The sequence below is a fragment of the Carassius carassius genome, chromosome 43, assembly GCF_963082965.1.
Source record: "Carassius carassius chromosome 43, fCarCar2.1, whole genome shotgun sequence".
Classification (NCBI taxonomy): Eukaryota; Metazoa; Chordata; class Actinopteri; order Cypriniformes; family Cyprinidae; genus Carassius; species Carassius carassius.
Window position 1 is genome coordinate 10,012,805 of NC_081797.1, and position 22,502 is coordinate 10,035,306.

General features: G+C 34.1%; 1 protein-coding gene across 5 annotated transcripts in view; it reads left to right on the plus strand.

The window, feature by feature from the left end:
* The window catches only part of mical2b (microtubule associated monooxygenase, calponin and LIM domain containing 2b), a 60,421-nt gene that overhangs the window by 17,366 nt on the left and 20,553 nt on the right, over positions 1–22,502 (plus strand). For 2 of the 5 annotated variants that reach the window (XM_059536750.1, XM_059536753.1), the window contains exons 6-24: positions 272–427; positions 711–811; positions 2,369–2,626; positions 3,086–3,201; positions 3,304–3,430; positions 3,513–3,603; positions 5,946–6,093; positions 7,084–7,283; positions 9,884–9,990; positions 10,084–10,149; positions 10,238–10,369; positions 13,711–13,827; positions 14,936–15,232; positions 15,365–15,469; positions 18,454–18,576; positions 18,740–18,832; positions 19,444–19,548; positions 20,338–20,524; positions 20,634–20,698. In XM_059536750.1, coding sequence (XP_059392733.1) covers positions 272–427; positions 711–811; positions 2,369–2,626; positions 3,086–3,201; positions 3,304–3,430; positions 3,513–3,603; positions 5,946–6,093; positions 7,084–7,283; positions 9,884–9,990; positions 10,084–10,149; positions 10,238–10,369; positions 13,711–13,827; positions 14,936–15,232; positions 15,365–15,469; positions 18,454–18,576; positions 18,740–18,832; positions 19,444–19,548; positions 20,338–20,524; positions 20,634–20,698 — 2,594 coding nt within the window. The remainder of the gene's footprint in view (positions 1–271; positions 428–710; positions 812–2,368; positions 2,627–3,085; positions 3,202–3,303; positions 3,431–3,512; positions 3,604–5,945; positions 6,094–7,083; positions 7,284–9,883; positions 9,991–10,083; positions 10,150–10,237; positions 10,370–13,710; positions 13,828–14,935; positions 15,233–15,364; positions 15,470–18,453; positions 18,577–18,739; positions 18,833–19,443; positions 19,549–20,337; positions 20,525–20,633; positions 20,699–22,502) is intronic. The other 3 variants (XM_059536752.1, XM_059536754.1, XM_059536751.1) reach the window with 2 other exon arrangements.

The following is a 22,502-nucleotide window of genomic DNA, read 5'->3' on the forward strand; positions in this document are numbered from 1 at the left end:
GCAAAGACAGAATTGTGCAACTTGTTATGAAAACACTTGTTTTGCACTGGTCAGCTTGACCTGAAAGGTCTTGCCCTTTTATTTTTGCAAATATATGCTGCCTTAGCAATTACCTTATCTATTGATTTAAAAGAAAACAACAAAAAACTGTTGACTGTTTTAAAGCACCTTGTGTCTTATCTTATACATATCAGTAAAAACAATTAATACAATTATTTATTTTAAATATTTAAATACTTTGAACAAATGTGAGCAATACTCTCTACTCCAGGCTTCAAGAGAAAGGAGTTCAGAGGTAAACTAGCTATCGCCATCACTGCAAACTTTGTCAATCGCAACACGACAGCTGAGGCCAAAGTGGAGGAGATCAGTGGAGTGGCCTTCATCTTCAATCAGAAGTTCTTCTTGGAGCTCAGGGAGGAGACAGGTGTGGTGAAGCTCCTGCATGACCGAAACAAAAGCGGTGTTCTTTAAAAATGATGACACGTTCCTTAATGTTTCTTAAATACAAATTACATTATACAAATCCGGACACATTAGCATCAGTGTGTAATAGTTCCACTCCTAAAAGTGAGCAAAACTGCATTGTAATCCATTTTGAATATGCCCTCATCAAAGTTAATAATAGAGCTTAATTCATCGTACACACCACACCAGCTACAAATCAGTCGCACAATCATGCTAATGGGCCTCATTTATCTTTTGTACAGGCATTGATTTGGAAAACATTGTCTATTACAAGGACAACACGCACTACTTTGTCATGACTGCAAAGAAACAGAGCTTGCTGGACAAGGGTGTGATCATCAATGTAAGTAAATATGAGTAATATTAAATCATTTTATAGATTTGTATATTCATTTGTAGAGCATGTACACATCATGGTAGTATTTGGTGTCATTTATTTTTTAGTTTAGCTTTAATTATTTTTTATTTTTGACTTCTTTTAGCAGCAAGGTTAGGATTGGAGTTGGTCTTTTATTATGAGCTTAATCTTCAAACAGTATCAAACAATGGTCCACACCATTATGTAAAAACAAGCATTTGTGTGCCCTACGGCGAATATTAGTCATCCTATGATAGACATTACAAAGTCTTTTGCTCTCTGAATGCATTAGAACTTTTTCATGTTTAATGTGAATAGAAACTATCAGGAAGCTTTGTGTTGGCGTCTCTGTCAGACATGGAGTATGATACAGGATATTACAGCACAGCAGCTGAGTGATTGAAGCTTTAAGATTTAAGTCTTTGGAGTTTGTCTGGAGTTTTAAACTCTCACACCCTTGGACAGCGGCCCCAGTACATTTACATTTAATCATTTAGCAGACGCTTTTAACTCTTTTTATCGCTTTTTTTATCTTAAAGGCTTTTACAAGTCTCAGTTAGTCCAGTACAGAACGCATAGCCAGGTTTTTTTTTTTTTTTTTTTTTTAATTAAAGACAAGAAAAGAAGGAAAAGTGCTAGTATTAGTTGGTTAAGTGCTGGCGAAAAAGATAAGTCTTTAGATGTTTCTTGAAAATGAGTAAAGACTCCACCAGCTGGGCACAGTCCAGGAAAAGGTCAGTGAGAGTGATTTTGCGGATGCCACCACAAGTTGGTGCACTTGCAGAGCGCAAACTTCTGGAGAGCACATAAGATTAAACTAGTGAGTTTAGGTATGTTGGTGCCGTGCCAGTGGTCGTCTTGTAGGCAAGCATCAGTACCTTGAATTTGATGCGAGCGGCTACTGGTAGCCAGTGTAACCTGATGAGGAGGGGGTAACGTGAGCTTTTTTTGGCTCATTGAAGACAACCCTCGCTGCTGCATTCTGGATCAATTGCAGAGGCTTGACAGTACATGCAGGAAGACCCGCCATTACAATAGAGCATTACAATAGTCCAGTCTGGAGAGAACAAGAGCTTGGACAAGAAGTTGGGTGTACTCACAGTGGAGCCTTTAAAAACCTGGCTCATCACACCATCATAATAATAATGATGATGATGATGCTGCTGCTGTGCAATCCACTTAACTTTAATTTGTTAGTTTCAAATTTGCCCTATTGTTTTGACATTACTTGCTAGGTTTGTTTGTGATTACTCAACATCCTGCACATGCACCTAAAACTGATCCGTTATCACAGTGGTCCTAAAATGTATTTTTAGATGTATTGCATTTAAAAAATGTATAAAAATTTTTATACAATAAAAATTCAAAGAATATATATAAAAAAAAGCAATGAAAAAAATTACATTGAATAAAATAAAACCATAAAATAGAGTGTGTATGTATATATGTGTGTGTGTGTGTATATATATATATATATATATATATATATGCTCATAATATTTCATTTAAAAGTATGTTTCCTCTGTTTTTTTCCTTTCCCAGGACTATATTGAGACTGAACGGCTGTTGGCGAGCAACAACGTGAACCAAGAGGCTTTGCTCTCTTACGCCCGTGAGGCTGCAGATTTTGGCACAAACTACCAGCTTCCTTCTTTGGATTATGCCATCAACCACTACGGCCAGCCAGATGTGGCTATGTTTGACTTTACCTGCATGTACGCCTCAGAGAACGCCGCGCTGGTGAGGGAAAAGAGCGGCCATCAGCTGCTGGTGGCACTGGTTGGAGATAGTCTGCTGGAGGTAGGTGTCATCATATGCCATATATAGTTAGTTTTTCTAATTGAATTAGAATTAAAAAAAAAATCCAATTGTATTGTCATATATCTGAATTATGTATTGTATGTAATCATAATAATTAGATTAGGATATCTTTATCCCCTATTTGCATTAGTAACAGCAACTCTTAAGCTGCATATAACAATTTTTCAATTAACTTTTACTTGTTTCTTTTTTAAAAAAGTTTGAACATTTCAAAATTTCCATTTATTTTGTGGTTTAAAAATATTTAAATGTTTTATTTTATTTATTTTTTGACACTTTGTGTCCCCACAGTACGTCTGAAATTAAACAGAGGAAAAGATAGTTTACTTTAAGTGTATATATTCCTGATTATTTCAACATGCCACTTGACTGTACGGTGTTTTGTTTAGAGTAGCCTGTAAACATGCAATGTTTTCTCTCGGTCTCATTGGTCTCCAGCCTTTCTGGCCCATGGGTACAGGATGTGCTCGAGGGTTTCTGGCTGCCTTTGACACAGCATGGATGATAAAGGGTTGGGCTCAGGGCAAAGGGCCCCTTGATCTTCTGTCAGAGAGGTGCGAACACACTCCATCAACCAATGAACACACTTGGCCATGTTTTTTAATAATTTAATTTGTTTGTCTGGACCCAATGTCCTCTCTGTTTGTTTATCATAGGGAAAGCATCTACAGGCTCCTGCCTCAGACGACTGCAGAAAACATCTCAAAGAACTTTGAGCAGTACACCATAGACCCAGCCACACGTTACCCCAACCTCAACTCCACCTGCGTACGACCACATCAGGTGAGACTCACGCACATCATCCCCATATATAGATCTATATGCATCCGTCTTCCTCCTCTAAATGCTAAACTTCCTGTCTCAGGTGCGGCATCTGTACATTAACGGCGAGCAGGACTTGAGTTCTCTGGAGCGCAGTGGACCCACACGCAGATCTGTAAACATCTCCAGACGAGGTACGTTCAGAATTGTGTGTCTTACAAGATGGCAGCAAATTTGACTGCCTGATAATCTTTTGTTGAAACAGTCCTTTCAGGGACTGCAACCACAAGAATCAATGCAAATTCAAGTTATGCCTGCATTTGGTTTGCAACAACTTGCAATTCTGTCTTATTTCTGCATTTCCACTTAAAATTGATGGAAAAAGAGAGCAATATCAGGTAATGATTCCCCTTGATTGTGCTACTGTTGACACAAAAGCTGTTTAAAAAACTTCATATTGAAAAATTTAACTCGTTTTATAATTACAATATAGGAATAGTGTCATTATTTTCACTCAACCAACTCTTAAAATCTCATTCTGGAAATAGGATGTAGTGATGCCATAAGATCCATATTTGTTTTATATTGGCTCACCTGGATGTGGTCTCACAGGAACAATAATTCCCACACCCTATACTCAATCAAAAAGTTCATGTTACATGACGGAAAGAGTCAACAAAAGCATGTGTGGACTTGTAGTGAATCTGATCACTCACACTATATACAGTATATATGTACATGTTTGTGTGTGTGTGTGTGTGTGTGTGTATATATTTGTATATACACTGCCGTTCAAAAGTTTGGTATCAGTAAGACATGTTTTTTTGGATTCTTCTATGATTAAAAAGTTAAAAAGAACGGCATGTATTTAAAATTAAAATATTTTCTAACAATATGAGTCCTTTACTTTCACTTTTTATCCATTTAACACATCCTTGCTGAATAAAAGTATTAATTACTTACTAAAAATAAAGAGAAAAATTTACTGACTCCGAGGTTTTAGTAGCACAACTGTTTCCAACACTGATAATAAATCAGCATATTAGAATGATTTCTAAGGACCTTGTAACACTGAAGACTGGAGTAATGATGCTGAAAATTCTGCTTTGCATCACATGAATACATTATATTTTAAAGTATATTAAAATATAAACTGTTATTTTAAATGACAGTATTATAGTTTATATTATAATATTATAATAATAACATTTTTTTTTTTCTGTATTTTTTATCAAATAAATATGCACATGCAAGTCGATTAGTCTCTGAGAGAATATGTGTCATCAGATGCCGAAAGCTCCGTCATTCTGTCTTTACTTTCACTTTCTGCTTAGTGAATTTACTGAGATTAAGAATTAATTGAGATTACTGAGATTAATTGGCTCGCCTTCATGGTTTAAAACTGAAATATTTTCAACATTGTCACGTAACCAATTAACCCTGTACCGAATGTACCGAACCATGACACCACTGTGTCGTGTCGAACCGAACTGTGAATTTTGTGAATTGTTACACTAGAGTCTCACTCCCGCAAGATTCTGTCCTGTGCCCGTCTGCTCCCGCATAAATTTATTTTATCTGGTCCCGCTCCCACCCGCAACATTAATTTTTTATCCCCCTCCCGTCCGCAAAAGTCCAGCATTAAAGTAATTCCGTTCCAGTTCCAGAAATCAACTGCTGAGTCTGTGATTGGCCACATTGTGCAACCCTTTAAACACGTGTTATAATTAGAAACTATGCCTAGCTTGCGCATGTCAATCATTTTAATGTTAATATTAGTGGGTGCGGGTCTCTAAGTTACACCCCTAGTATGCATATATACATGCTGTATATATCAGTGCTGTCAAATGATTAATCACAATTTATAGCATCCAAAGTAAGTTTTTGTTTACATGATGTGTGTGTCCTGTGTATGTGTATACACATAGAATATTTATTTTTAAAATATTTACATATATTTACATGTGTATATTTAAATTCATATAATGTATATTTTGTATACATGTTTAATATATAAACAGCATATTTTTCTTAAATGTATACATTCATGTATGTGTAATTATATATACATAATAAATATACACAGTAAACACACTGTAAACAAACTTTTTTGTGTATGATTAATTGCTATTTAATAATTTGACATCACTAATATATATATATATATATATATTAAAAACAATAATATAGTGAAAAATTACAATTTAAACAAACTGTTTTCTGTTGTAATGTAATATTGTAAATGATATGTTTTTAAAACTGTTGTTTTAAAAGAACAATAATATAATATTTATTATTAATACGTGATATATACATATTACAATTATCCCAATTTACATTGAATTATGTAAATCTTACTGACCCAAACTTTTGAACAGTAGTGTATGTCACTGGCGGGTATTATAAAGAGCCATCTGATTTGTCATAATTCCGATTATGATGAGTCTCTGAATAAATATATATATTGGATTACAAGTTTCATAATTTAAAAACGTTTCACTGTAAAGCTCCTAATGATGGTGTGTATTGACGTCAGAATCAGAGGTGCGTCCCAGCCGGCTGCTGCAGTGGTGTCAGAAGCAGACTCAGGGCTACAGGCGAGTGGATGTGACCGACCTTACGACCTCCTGGAGGAGCGGCTTGGCTCTGTGTGCCCTCATTCACCGCCAGCGGCCAGACCTCATGTGAGCAGGACATAACACACAAACTGGCTATCATACAGTCCCATGATCACACCCTCATACGGTTTGACAAATGCTCCATTATTTGGCGGCTCTTGGATCTCACACATGTGGCGGTACCTTTTTCCCTAAGCCATCAAAACAAGTTGTACTTATGCTGCATTCCAGGCAGGTTTTTGAACTCGTAAGTCACAATTTTAAACCACGACTTTGTACCGTTCCAGGCAAGTCACGCCAAACTTCCTGAGCGCAAGGAATTGTAGCAAGATTATTATTTATATTGCAATGTTACATTGTCCTAAAATCGTTTTTCCAACGTGTACCACTTGCACAAACACTGCATCTGTAGGCAATATTATTCGTAGGGGCTGCCATCGTTGTTTCATGTGCTGTGTGACGTCAGAACTCGGAACTCTGAGTACATCGATCTATTACGAGTTCACGGGTGGGAAGTCATGGGTTTGACTGCCGTTCCAGTGCACTTTCACGGGTTGGGAAAAACACGGGTTGCCTGGAACGCGGCATTAAGAACAATAGCTTTGATATTTCAATTTCGTTCCTCTGCAGCTTAGTGAAAGGAGTTCAGTTCACTTCAATAAGGTGATTATATCAAAAGGGAACAACAGGAAAGTAGACATTTAATTGACCAAAAGAAAGAGGAAGAAAAACATGCAGAGGTTACATCATGATCTACATCACCCATTACTTCATAATTTTCACATTTTATATCATAAATCTTGCGGTTCCTTGTAAATGTGAAAGAAAATGTGTCAACGAGATGCAATTCATCATAAATCAGCTTGTCTAATCATCACACAATTCTGTGAGAGGGTTTTGGACAAATATTATGCATCACTAAGGATACAGATTGCGAGAACAAAGGTTCTCAGTGCAATGGAATGGCATTTAGGCCTGATAAGCTGTTTTCCCTGTTTTCTCTCATTTGATCTACTTATGTATCTCACTTCTCTAGTTTCTTTTTGATCTGTCCAGAGATTTTGACTCCCTGAACGAGGCAGACTGCGCAAAAAACAACCAGTTGGCGTTTGACGTGGCAGAGCGGGAGTTTGGCATCCAGCCGGTCACCACAGGAAAGGAAATGAATGCCGAACGAGGGCCAGACAAGCTCATTATGGTGCTCTACCTCTCTAAATTTTACGAGATGTTCCGCAACTCACCTCAATCCGTCACAGGTAGAGCTTTCCATACTGTAGAACCTCAATAATAACCCAAATGAAGTGTGAAAGAAGGATAATTCTGAAGTCTGAAATGTGTCATAAATGTACTTATGCGCCTTCAAATGAAGCCTGGATTTAAAAACAAAAACAAATCTCTTCTCAAATATACTTTATTCTAAATTAAGTGTGGGAAGATCTCCAGTGCCACTATTTAAAGTGTGTTTTTGATGATTTGAGCAAATTCAAAATTTGTCATGAGACTTATTTGCTATAGATTAAACACTGCATTAGGCAACTGTCATGTTGAGGAATATAATGGTCTGGATAGTGCTGCATGACTCGGAGTAAGGCATTTTAAAAATGTTGGCATGCAGATGTAGCTTTGTGTCATAGCTGATTTGTGCATCTGCTGTGCACGTGTTTTCTCACTTTGAGCGTTCTCCAGCTTACAAGAAATTGAAAAAAAAAATGATATTGTTACATTACCTTTTGAAAGCACTTAAGCTGCAGCATCATTTTTTAATCGTTCAGGGTGTTTATTAATATAATTTAATATGTAGACCAGACCATAATATTTTGCTGTTGACGAAGTGTTTTTTATTAGTGCATGCAATCTTAATACTGTTAAGATTTTTCAAACTAAAAACATTTTACATTCTATTTTATAGATGTATTTTATATTCCATTTTTTTCTACCACTATTAACTATTATTGTGTGTATATATATATATATATATATATGTGTGTGTGTGTGTGTGTATATATATATATATATAATATGTGTGTGTGTGTTGTCACGGTACCAAAATTTCAGTATTCGGCGGTACCGATACCAGTGAAAATCCACTGTTCTCGGTACCAATTTCGGTACCAAAGCAAAACACTAAAATATGCTAATAAAAAAAAAAAACTTTTTAGCACTACAAATAAAACCAGTGCCATTCTTTATAGTTTACAATTGTGTTTAAAGTATTTCTACAATTTATATAATTATGTAAAACAGTAAACAAGTTTCACCCAAATTTAATTTGTCTTTTAATTTATGAAATTTAAAAACATTTTATTTTTGGTAAATAAAGGGGATTTGCTATTAAAATTAAAACATGGAAGAAATATTGTGATTTATTTCTTTAAAAAATAAAATTTTATAAATTTTTTCAACAGTAGTAGCAATATCACATACATTTTACTAAATAATAGTAATATTTCTAGCACAATGCCTTTATGTAAAAATTAACTTTTAGGCCTAATGAATGTATCTTTGTCATTTTAACTGAACTTAAGACTGGTTGTGATGCTTAAGATATTTTTGGTCATTGAGGGTTTTTGTAAAAAAAATAGCAATAGATCATATTAATTATTATTAAAAGATAATACTACTACTAATTCTACTATCATACTAATGTATATACAATGCACTATGAATTGATGAGCTGCTGGGTTGATGAATATTAATCACGTTGTCTGCGTTCGGTCAAACTGATTTGCTGAAATCAAAACAGGGAAGGTACTAGATCAGCGCCAGCCAATGAAATTGCAATTTGCGCATTAGCTCCGCCCACTACCGGAGAAACCAGTATGTCTTCTGCTTGTTCAAAAAAGAAAATGAATAATTCTAAATGAACTCTATTATTTTGAAAGGAGAAGACAACAAAGAATAGTTTACATATAGCGTGTCGATTCAGCGTGGTAAGACTCTTGCTCTCTCTCTCTCTTTGCATGTGTGAGAAACAGCGCTATCAGTAAAGCGACGGTGAGTCGTGCTCCTTCACAAAGAGTTTACAGAGCATCAAATACAGGTGCGCTGTGCGTACATTGAGATGAACTGAAAAGTTCAGATCGCTTGATGGAGAGAGAACTCTGAAGTTCAGATGCTGAAATTAATGCAAGCGTCATGCGCTTCAGTCTATGTAGTAAACAAACCCGCACGTCTCTGCCATTCATTAATTCACACAGAGACGCGCAGAACACTGATTCATATTTCAAACAACTTTTGCGGCTTAACATTTACAGATACTGGTCCATATGGAGATTTGATTTGATTAATTTATGCTAACTTTGAAACTTACATTTTAATATGGACAGTCATGGAATTTGTCATTTTCATGACTGGATTTTGAGATTCCGTCCTCGTTTTCTGCTTCGCGGAAATCATAGCGCTGAACCGGGTTTGAACGGGACCTCGGTACTACCGGTACTTAAAGAAACCTGGTAACGTTACCGTCACATTTACATTTTTTTTAGTACCAACTTGTTACCGAAGTACCGGGTCTTTTGACAACACTAATATATATATATATATATATATGTACGTGTGTGTATGTATATAGATATATATATATATATATATGTGTGTGTGTGTGTAAAATATATATATATATATATATATATATATATATATATATATATATATATATATATATATATATATATATATATAATTAGACACACGCGCACACACACACTCTCATCCATTTATTTTATTATTATAATTTGTAATATCAGAGGTACATTTTAGCGTTGTCCTGCTAAAACTGGTTTAGCATTTCCTGTTCATTTGCATTGGCATACACCAGAGTATGATACTAAACCAGAATTTTGTATCATGTTTGCAGGTGTACCCAAAGAGATTGATGCAAATAATGAAGAATATCCATCAAAGACCACACATTCTCTTTACAGCTCACTAAATCACGCTATGCCTCGAAAGAGAATCCCAAAGGTAGCGTTTTTGTCCTGTTCACTTAACTAATGTAAACTGAGCCAACATTTAAACCTAATAAAGTGTAAAACACTACCACTTCTGTATCACAAGGTTGATAAAAAATTGGAAGACAATGACAACAAAAAGAGGAAGAAGGCCAGCAGTCATCTGGAGGAGGTATGTTAGCTTGTCCTATGTGTCTTCTTTCTAAACACCCACAGTTTAGTGCTTTTGCCTGTGCTAATTGGTCAGTTTCTTTCCCCAGCCAATGTCCAATCATAGTGCACCCCCTGTAGGTGAGAGAGAGGAGCAGAAGGAAAATAAGGTGCGCTCCATGGCAACTCAGCTGCTGGCCAGGTTTGAGGAGAATGCGCCAAGCTGTGGTGTGCGCAGACAGGTACGGCTCTGCTTCTCTTTTCTTCTTTACAGCAGCCAGTGTCCACCAAGTGACATTATACTTCATTTATGATCCTTAAGATCTCCTTCGCTGCTAAAATGATAACAGAAACTATATTGAGTCTCTTTGTGGTATCTTCATTTGTCCTGTAGTTGGCTGTTTTAGTATTTCAGAAACCGAGAGACTGTAAACTGCTCATGTGGCACTGATACTCTGGAGTCAGTAGAAGAGCAGCAGGGATCTCTGATCTAATCCAGCTCCTGAACCGTGTCTGTAATCCCTTATGAATACCTGTCTTTGTGAAGCGAAAGTAAATCTTCTGCTTCATCAGATGCAGAATACTTCAATTTGGATGCATGATGGTGCATTTCAAAACTTTACTTTTGTTTGTCACAGAAGAAAATGTAAGATTAATGCTGTGAATTTGCTTGGCTTTTTTCTTTTTTTCGTGGGTTGTTGGTAGAAAAAGTTGTGGATATAATGCATTAAGTACAATTTTCCTTTACTTTTAAAGCATTTTATAATCTAGACTAATGTTATGTATGACTATGTATATATTTGTAAATCCTAAATTTAGAATTCAGGTATGCATTACCATATATTAATTTATTATGAGTTTACAAGAATAACACTTGTATATTTATAGTTTTAAAGAAATCATAATAATATAACAACAGTACATTTAAAAAGTATATTAAAATGTAGTGTGTTAAATAATGTTATTGAGTTATTGACTTTACAGTTAAAGTGTTACCAATGAATAATTTGTATTACTTAAAATGACAAATGTTTTGCTAGTCAATTTTGGAAAACTAAGATCACCCTGAAATGAACCAGTCAACAAAAACAAATAAATTTAAATAATTTAATTAGGGCTGTCAGTCGATTACAGATTATTTTATCTAATTAATTACATGTTGATTAATTAAAATAATAAATAAAAAATAAATTTGTGAAAATACCCACAAAAGGTTATTAGTAAAGCTGTTGTTGTGTTAAATGAGATGGTATCAAGTAGACATTACAAATTGTAGCTTTAGAAATAAATATTTTATTTGATTCAACATAACATTTCTTACACCTAAAACATTTGGAATATAAAAGAAGATAATTTGAGAAACATCTCAGCAATGTTTATTACAATTAAAGTTAGTTTCTTAAATTAAAGAAAGGTTTGAAATGACATAAGGGTGAGTAAATTATAGAATTTACTTTTTTTTTTTTTTGCGTGTATACATTTAATGTTTTTTTTTTTATTGATTTCATTTTACTTTTTATGAAATGATACTCTAAATAAGAAACTAAATCTGCCAGCAGGTGGCAGTAAATGTCTTTGAGTCATTCATTCATTCATTTATTCATTCATTCATTTGATTTGTTCAAAGATTTTAGGAATGAGGTAAAGGGCTGTGTTTATGAATGGGCCTTTGGATCATTGTTCACTCCATTTGTTTAAAATGCAGATTCATTCAGAAACTACAGTAAACACCACTGTTGCTCAGGTGTGTTGCTGTGTTACATGATATCAACTTTTTATTTACTGAACTGTTATATAAAATCACATTTAAACTTATACAAAAACTCATACAGGGGCATTTTTGCACCAATATCTTGAATTTTAGGGCATAACTGCATTTATGGAGTTGTTGCCCTGTATCGTATTTCTCAAGTCAACAATATGAAATGTAAGATGATGTACAGGTTTGGGGGTGGGGCCAGTGCGTTAACTGCATTACAATATTTTAATTGCATTATTTCTTCATAACTAATTAACGTGTTAAACTGACAGCCCTAAATTTAATTTAAATTAAAATATTTTAAATACTTTTTTAAATGCACAGTGGCATGCGAAAGTTTAGGAACCTCTTTCAGAATCTGTAAAAATGTGAATAATTTTAACAAAATAAGAGAGATCATACTAAATGCATGTTATTTGTATTTAGTACTGTCCTGAGTAGGATATTTTACATAAAAGATGTTTAGATATAGTCTACAAGAAAAATAGCTGAAATTATTAAAATAACCCCATTCAAAAGTTTGGGAACCCTTGGTTCTTAATACTGTGTGCTGTTACCTGATGATCCACGACTGTCTTTCTGTTTAGTGATGGTTGTGCATGAGTCCCTTGTTTGTTCTGAACAGTTAAACTGAGAACTGTTCTTCAGAAAAATCTTTAAGGTCCTGCAGATTCTTCAGTTTTCCAGCATCTTTGCATATTTGAACCCTTTCCATCAGTGACTGTATGATTTTGAGGTACAGCTTTTCACACTGAGGACAATTGAGGGACTCAAACACAACTATTAAAAAAGGTGCAAACGTTCACTGATGCTCCAGAAGGAAACAAGATGCATTAAGAGCTGGGGGGTGAAAAATTATTCACATTTTCATGTAGGAAAATTATTTTCACAGATTCTGCAAGGGGTTCCCAAACTTTCGCATGCCACTGTAATTTGATTTTCTCAATAAATAAAAAAATTCTTATTATAATAAAAATTCAGTCAAGTTTAATAATATTATTTAAAATGAAAACATTTGTAAATAACAATGAATAATTTGATTATTCCTTAGTAAATTCAGAATAAACACTTAAAGTAAATTGGTGCTACAAGTGAATGTAGACACCACAATTATAATGAAAGGATGGATGGATATTTATTTTAAGATTTTGCTAAAGATTCTTTTTAACCGTGTTATTAAATTAGTATGTTTTTTGAGATTCACTGTAGGTTAGAGAGCACTATATGATCTAAATGTAAAAACAGAGGAAAATTTTTTTTTTTAAATGACATGTTTTGCTAGTCAATTTTAGAAAACTAAGATTAGCCTAAAACGAATTAAAAGAAACAGCCAACAAAAACAAATAACATTTCTACTGTTTCTATATTAAATTTGATAGATTTGATACAGATTTTCAAAAAGTATGGGTATATTATTTAGAGAACATTTTAATTTAGAAGAATAATGCAGTGTAATTGTGATTGTCCTGCTGTTTTTTTTGCAGAGGGCTTTCCTTTTTTGAGATTAGCAGTGGTCATTAAATGGTCTGGCTGCTCAATTATAGGCTTAAAGGATGTAGGTCACTCATGGGGTGTTAATACTTCATTACTGACTGTGAACAGCTAATGAACTTTCTGTGCAGTGCAGTCGAGTTGTTGATCATAAGCCAATCTGTGGTCTTAAGAATTTAATGCGGTTTCATTCAGTTTTTCTGCTCTTACATTTTGCTTTGCTTTTTCTGTGGCTTCTCTAGCTTCCCTCTGATTTTCTCTTGCTTTCTGTCCTTTTTTTTCTGCATCTTCTATCTCATTCTATCTCCTCGGGTGCAATGTTACCGAAACTAGTCTGATTCTGAGGCTGACAAACCTGTATCTCTGGACATGACAGAAAACCTGCGCTTTGCCAAACCTAAGAACCAGCCCGCACCCCCTTCACCCCCTCCACCCAAACCAAAATGGCAGGTATGGTCCGCCAGCGGGGAAGATCTGTCATTCCACATCACCCAGAATCCCATGCAGCAGTGCATTGTCCACTGCAAACCTGACGCACATCCACGACACAGTGTGATTTACACGAGTAGACCATGTCACTAAATTTGTAATTTAATAAATATAATTTCCTAGAATAACATTCCTAAAATCAATCATTCAGTATGTGTTTTCTGCATTCAGCCATTCATTGATGTTCCAGAAACACCAAAGGATGCTGATCCAGGAACACAACACAACTTGTGTAAATCATATTAAATGTCATTTTTGTGGTATATTATTTTTAGAAGTTATTTAAAGTTTGAATTTAGACTTTTTTAAAAAAGACTATTTAAGACTATTTTATAGACTATTAACTTTTTTCCCGCAATTGATTAGTTATCTCATCTTTTAGAAGACAACGCTTCCCCGCCAAAGATGAGTTTTTATGTCTTTTTGTGTTTTCACTGTTATACACTCGGGGGCGCTATTACACATCATCTGAACGAGTACAAAACCTCCCAAACAAAAACGCACGTGAACAGGATGGAGAAACAAGCGATCTCTTATGTAAACAGATGCATATTAAAAATAATGCGAATAATGCGAGTGAAAATCATCAAAATTGCTGGCGGTGGCTGGCAACTTTTCAAAAGAATGCTGGTAGGGAAATAGTTAAAGAGCAGGTAATATGTATTTTAAAGTGTCCTAATAGTGTATTGGAGTCCACTACAACAGGTTTCAAATGCATCTAAGGTCAGAAAATATTGTAACTTTCTCAGAATTTCGCAAGTTCGGAGCAAACTCCTCCCTTCCAAATAATTAAGAAATTCAAAACTTTCTTTAATAAAAACACAAAAAAATTTATTAAAATAATTCAAATGAAAACATTTTAAAATAATTCAAATATAAAATGTATTTTTAAATTTGCAAAAAAAAAAAAAAAGTTAAATTTTAAAAATGTCCAGTATCTACCAGTACGACGATAAAAAAATATATATATATCTGCTGATATCCAATATGGCACCAATATATCATTCATTCCTTATAATTTTGTGAATCTGGCTTTAGCTTTGACAAATTGTCACCTGTGTCCTTTCAGCCTTCTCCTTATCTAAGACTGCTGGAATCTCACACGCAGAATGAGACCCATCATTCTGACCACTGTATAGAAATCCAGTCCAGCCATGGTCACACAGAGATCCAGTCCGACTATAAAACCACTAGCGTTCATCACACTCTCCAGCTCACTGGAATTCCCTCAAGTTATCAAGTCAGTGAGTCTCGTCCCAGATCTCCTCACATTCCCTTCAAAGTGCTCCAGCCAGCAGACCCCTCAGATTTAGCCCTGGGCGGCATGCTGCAGTGCCTACAGAAGCTGGAAAAGGAAGTCATTCAGGTGAACGCTGTGATGCATCAGTCCAAACCCATCACATTTCTGCCTACCTATTATTGCTACAAACAGTGATAGTTTTACTTCCTTTCTTTCATGTAATGCTTTCTTTCTCTTTTGCCTTTGAATACTTTGCAGAGAAAAGTGCAGGCTGAAATTACTAGACAGTTCAACAAAAAGAGCATTAAAGAGCGTGCTCAGCAACTGAGCTGCTTGTTCACTGGCAAACCACCTCAACTTCAGGTGAAAAGCTAAACTTCAGGTTGCATTGCGTCAGTAATACTAACACATGATGGTATATCCCTGCTTACTGTGTGCTCACAAAACTTCAGTGGTTTATTTATATACTGTAGCACATTTCATACACAATGGTAATTCAAAGTGCTTTACAAAAAAGAAAGTAAAATCATAAAAAAAAAAAATCACAACTATAAAATAAGGAATTTAAAACTTTGAAAATGATTTAAAAATCGATTTAAAATTAATTTAATAATAAAATTAAATATAAAATGATTATACATAAAATAGAGTGCTATGAGTTCCGACATCGCACAGTGCTCATTCAGTAAATGCACAGCTAAACAGATGAGTTTTGAGTCTGCATTTAAATGTGACTATTGTTTTAGCACTAGGGGTGTAACGGTACGTGTATTCGTACCGGACCGTTTCGGTACAGGGCTTTTGGTAGGGTGCACGTGTGTACCGAATGACCGAATGCAATATTTTGTATGCGGAACATAAGTACATTTTCGTGTTTTCAAATGAACATATTAAGTGGCGGAAGTCTCCGCATTCAGCGCAAATACCGCCCTGCAGCTGATTCTTAGGCCGGCAACACACTGGCTGCGTGGCGTGAGCGTGGCGTTTTTTGCTGCGTGTCAGTTGCGTGACGGCTGCCTCGTGTTTTCTGTGTCTTTACACACCAGAATCGTGCCTGACGCGGCGCTGACGCGCTGCTGCTACTGTAGGTGACATAGAGGAAGACCGCCGACAGACCAGGATCTTGTCTTCACGACAACATTATCTATACTTCATGTTGAGCATAAATATAAAGCCTACTGATAAAGGACACCGTCAACAGTATTGACGGCAAAATAGACTATGTTTGACAGGTGCAATATGCCAGTGTGTCACCGGCCTAAGGTTTTCAAAAGGCATCACGCGAGTGTGAACATCACTACAACCAGGAAAAAAACTATTGTTATTCAAACGCAGCTCCCGTCGGCATTTAAACAGACCTTTGCTCTTAGTTCTGATCGGTCCAACGCAATAACGAAATCTGAGCAGGTCTAAAAACTGAAACTGTTGATGCTGCACTTTACACTTTGGAAAAGTTATATATATATATATTTTTTAAATGAGCAGGCCTACAAGCTGGGATTGGTAATGCTTCACTGTAATCATAGTTATTTATTTATATTTTTCATTATTTTATTATACGATATTGGTTTGAGACAGAGTATTTTAGTGGAGAACTTTGCAGCAGTATTTTTTATATATATATATATATATATATATATTTTTTTTTTTTTTTTTTATTAAAAAGTGTAAACAAATTGTAAAAAAAAAGGTTTATAGTAATAAACAACCTGCAGTTTAATGTTTGCATTTCTTTCCCTTACTGTACCGAAAATGAACCGAACCGTGAAGTTAAAACCGAGGTACATACTGAACCGTGATTTTTGCGTACCGTTACACCCCTATTTAGCACATCTGATCTCTTCTGGAAGCTGGCTTCCGCTGCGGGCGGCATAATGGCTAAAAGCAGACCCCCTTGTTTTGTGTGAACCCTTGGTATTTCTAACTGATCTTAATGATCGGAGTGGTCTGTGAGGTTTATATTCAGTGAGCATATCCATTGAGTGATTTATAAACAAGTAAACGTACTTTAAAATCAATCTAAAATGTAACTGGAAGCCAGTGTAAGGACCTGAGGACTGGTGTGATATGCTTAGATTTTCTGGTTCTAGTCAGAATTCTGGCAGCAGCGTTCTGGATGAGCTGCAGCTGTCTATGTTCTGGTGAGGAGACCATTACAATAGTCCACCCTGCTGGTGATGGAGGCATGAGCATGTTTAGTGTGTTTTAACAAGTGCTGTGTGTTGCCTTTTGGTTTTTGTCCTTACTTGACCTCATGAGGGATTTTCCCTAGAAAGGACTTAAATGTTCCAGCTTCTGGTGGTGTCTGTCTTTCTCTATGCTTCGTTTACAGTGACCTTTTCTTTTTCATCCTGACTTATATAATTATTGAACGCAACTGAGGCAGAAGAAACGCAGAACAGTTTTGTTTGGTCAGCACGCTTTCATTTCAGCAGAACTAATGAAGAATGCATAAGACACGTTGTGGTTGGCCACTTTGCTGAATGCAGTCCTCTATTCTCTCTTTCTGTCTTTCTTTCCCTTTTTTCATTCTCTCCTTCAGAGATAGCCTGAGACCCTCACGTTTTTGACCAATTGAATTATTGTATAATATTTATAACTTAAAAAAATGATTCAATTAGAATATTAAATATTATTTAAACATTAATATTATTATAAATGTATTTATTAATAGTACAAATTTAATTTCTTTATAACAATATTTAAAATAACCTATTAATATTTTAATATCAGCTCCACTTTAATAATAATAATAACTGATAACAATAATAACGAATTGATACAAATGTTACAATATTTTTTTTAATAAAATTCAATAAATTAAAATAATTGAATAAATATAATGAACATTTTTAATAAACAAATTTTAATTTTAAATAATTTTTTCTTAATTCTAAATTAAATATTAAAATACTAATGTTATTAAAATTGTATTTGTTTAATATTATAATAATAACAGATTAATGTTTATTATATTTGTAGTGTTTTATTTATTGAAATATTACTAAATATTTCATATTTCATTATAATTTATATTATGTTAATTATAAGTTGTTTAATAATACATATTAATATTTTAGTAACATCTACATTAATATAATACAATTTATTGTTAGTAGTAGTATTTTTATTTATTAATTATAACAAATATGTAAAATAATGCTGTATTTTACTATAATAATAAAATGAATAAATCATTTATTACTAGTAGTGGTAATTATTATTTTTAATTATTTTATCTCTGTCCTCCCCTTCTGTCATTTTAGTGTTCAGTTTTTGTATAATCTTTGGATTGATTCATTTTTTTTGTTTCTTTTTTTCTACATCTTCCTGCTCTCCTCACACAGGCAGATGAAAGCTCTGCTTCCGTTTCTTCCTCTCCTTCTGAAGCCTTCTCATTTCACGCTATCCCAGAATCCTCTACTCTTTCCTGTCGTCTGTCTCCTGTTCCTTCAGTCCAACACCAGCAGGTAAAACATTGTGATTATATTAATAGTAATTAAAGTTCTCTTGTTTTAGACCACATTAACACTCTGAAGTATATCTGCACAGACTGTGGTTTGAGGCACATTACAGAATATATCAGAATCTGTGAATGATTCATATTGAAAGGCATCTTCCCATTGGTTGTAGTGCAGTGAAGATTCAGAAACACAACTGAAGGATGATAAACACACAGATCGCTCTGAAATCAGACGTGTAGAGTGCATTGACCCCTCCAAACAGGTATTCAGGCTGCTAATAAACTGACCTTAACCTTGGATGTCATAAACACTATAATGTTTTGCCATTGATAAAAATATGTTTTCCTTCATTTTTTGTACAGTTCAGAAAATGAATTGGTTTCTAATTAGGGCCATTGTAAAAACAGTCATGCATTTCTTCTTCCTTTTGAAGGAGCGTCAAATTTCTTACACATTGAATGCATGAAAGAACACAATTGTTTTTATGTAGTAGTTTGCTGAGAGATTGCAACACTTTAAGAAATGTTGCTTTTTCTTAAGTTCCTATAACATTAAAAAATAAGACTGTGGTAAAACATCATATTTCTATATAGTAGTATTCCTTATTCCTAGATAGAATTCTATTAAATGTGGGTATAGAAATAGGGCATCGTTTCTTTAAAAAAAAAAAAAAAAGAACTTTCATAAAAAAAAAGAATGCATTTAAATATTGCATATGTAGTACTTACAAAGTCTTTGCTTTTCCACACTTTCACATCTGTATCACTCTCCACTATGGTTTGAATATCTACCACATTTTTATTTTTCCTTATTTGTTTTTATTTTATTTATATTCTCCTTTCCTCCCTTCATTTCTTCACCGCTGATTGTCAGAGAACGGTGGGAAAGGTTTCTTCTGCTATTGGTGTTAAAGCTGCTACTCTGGCCATATTATACGAGACCGATCACAGACCTAACAACCCCTTCACCCTCTCGCTGGTAAGCAGCTTCTGTCCCGGGACAAGATTGTTTCTTGAAGCTACAGAATCCTCTGAAGTTTTCAGAGCCCATGTTCTCATTTATGTGAATCTGAAGTCTTTTAATTTTCCCAATAGTTTCAGCCTCAGGATGTAGGCCAATGTCATGAGGTTTTCTTTTATTTCTCAGATGTTTTCTATTGTTAAATGGTGTGTTCAAATCTTGTGATCTGTGGAAAGTGGGAAAAAAAAGTGCAAAAACGGCATGTTCTTTTGCTGAAGGCCACAACTAGTTAAAAGAGTATTTGTCCGCAGACAGAGCCCAGAAGAAGTGCAGAATCTGGGGCAGTCATATACAGTATATTCTTATATCTGGCTAATCAAAGCACAAGCTTTTTGCCTTATTTTTCAGGACAACGTTTCATGCTTTGGCTTAAGCATTGTTTTATTGATTTATTGACCTATTAACAAAATATTGTGCCCTTTTCATATTGTGTGATTTCACTGACCTGCAAACTTAAATCTGTGATGTTTCAACCAGTTTCTAATTTTCTCATTAAAACAGCTGATCAATGTGCTAGTAATATAGCAAAATACTTCAGCATGCCATGTAACCTATAAAAAAAAAAATTATTTTTATATTATTTTATTTAGTAATTTGATGTTATTTAGAATGTTTTTGAATTTATTTATCCATAAATAACCTGTGTCTGATCTCATTGCAGTGTATTAGAACAATGTTGTAACAGCTAAATTTAGTTTGATCCCTTTTATCCCTTCCCACTATTGAATGGATGATGTTGTGTTTCAGACCAGCATGCGGAAGGAGTTTCCTCTGGCTCTGGGCGGCAGCGACACTTGTCACTTCTGTAAGAAGCGTGTGTACATAATGGAGCGGCTCAGTGCGGAAGGATACTTCTTCCACAGAGAGTGTTTCCGCTGTAACATCTGCGGCTGCACGCTGCGGCTGGGTGGTCATGCCTTCGACTCCAACCAAGGTTTGTTAGCGTGAGGTTGCGTTTATAATGCCATTTCTGTTCATTAGACTGCTACATGTAGTGTGTGGTATTGAATGGAGTACATTATTTACTTGTTATTTTCTTGCAGGCACTTTTTACTGCAAGCTGCACTTTTCTCAGAGAAACATCAGCAGTAGGCATCGAAGAGGAGAGGTAATAAATTATTAAACAGATGTGGTCAACCAATAAATCAGTCAGTTATACAGTTTAGAATTAGTTATAGAAAAATATTTGACAGCAGAATGCTGCGATTAGACCAATAATAATTGATTTAAGTCAGTTATTTAAATAATTTTTATTTACATCTGATGCACTCCTAAATATATTTAAAAGGTTTTTTTAATTTAATAACAATGCATACAAATTCGAGGTCGAAACAGAGCAAACTTAAAAAAGTCCAAACAGTGACATGGTGGGACAATAAGTTATAGGTGGTGTTGTGTTTTTAATTATTATATTATTAGTAATCAAGATAATCTAGATTTTAATAATAACTTTTCAGAATAATTTGTATTATTCAGTCATGTATTATTACTATTAATATATAATATAACTAATAATAGTAAACAATAGTAATAATCATTATTATAATTATAAATTGTAATTATAAAAGCTATTTTTATTTACAGTAGTATATCATTATTAGTAATATAATTATTAGTTATAGGTTGTGTTATTAATTATTGTTATTAAACAAGATAATGTAGATTTTGTTAATAATAATGATAACTTTTCAGAATAATTCATTATTCCATCATGTAGTATTATTATTATTATTATTTATACCTATAACTAATAAAAGTTGTAACACTAATAATAATAGTAATAATCTAGATAATCTAGATCTGTTAATTATTCTTATTTAGTCGTTTTCTTCACTTATTATTCATTTATAATTATTAGTTATTAGTAATATTATTATTTGTTGTTGTTATTATTAATACCTGTAACTAATAATAGTAATAACAATAATAATAGTAATCATTATTATTATACACAATTATAAAAGCAATTTTTATTGTTTATAATAGTATATAATCATTAGTTATTAGAAATATAATTATTAGTTATCTGTGACGGTGTTGTGTTTTAATTATTATAACTATTATTCATAATCAAGATAATGTAGATTTGGTTAATAATCAGAATTTCTATAATCAGAAGATTCTTTTAAGAAACATTTTTATTGTTCAGTCATGTATTATTATTATTATTTATAAATAGTATACTAATAATGGTAAAACAATTAATAATAATAGTAATAATCTACATAAATTATTATTATTAGTTGTGTTTTCTTTTTATTTAGAATTATTAGTTATTAGTAATAGTTGTTGTTGTTATTGTTATTATTATTATCATCACTAATAAATACATTGTCTGTCTGGTGCAGTCTACTTGCTGTATCCTATCAGGGGTGTGATTCTTCCGGAAAAATCCGGAAATCCGGCTTTTCCGACCTGAAAATTATGCTCTCGTAAATCAAGAAAAAAAAAAAAAAAGCGCGGGGGGGTGGGGGTTGTGTAGGCGGTTGCGATGTGTCGGGTATTGGTAAACATAATGATCGCTCACCGCTGTCAACGTTTTTTGTGCCTTTGAATCATGTCGTCATGTCACTCCGCAAGTAGTCCAATAATTTGTCACGATTGAAGTTCAAAGTGTACGCGCACCGTTCTGAATGCGCACACACCCAACCATCTACTCACGTGAACAGCTTCAGTTGACTGACGAAGACCGTGAACACGGGTGATTCATGTAAGCAAATCCAATATATTGTCTTTCATTTTTATATGCAGGTCTAGTAAAATTTAACCAATCTATTGATCACTTTTGTCATGATTCCATAACATTAATGTGAAAAGATTCTGGGCTAACTTAGCAAAGTAACGCCATGTTGGTTATTGCTTACTTCTAGCTAGAAAGTTTAGCAGCTTCTACAAGGCTCGAAATTGCCAAA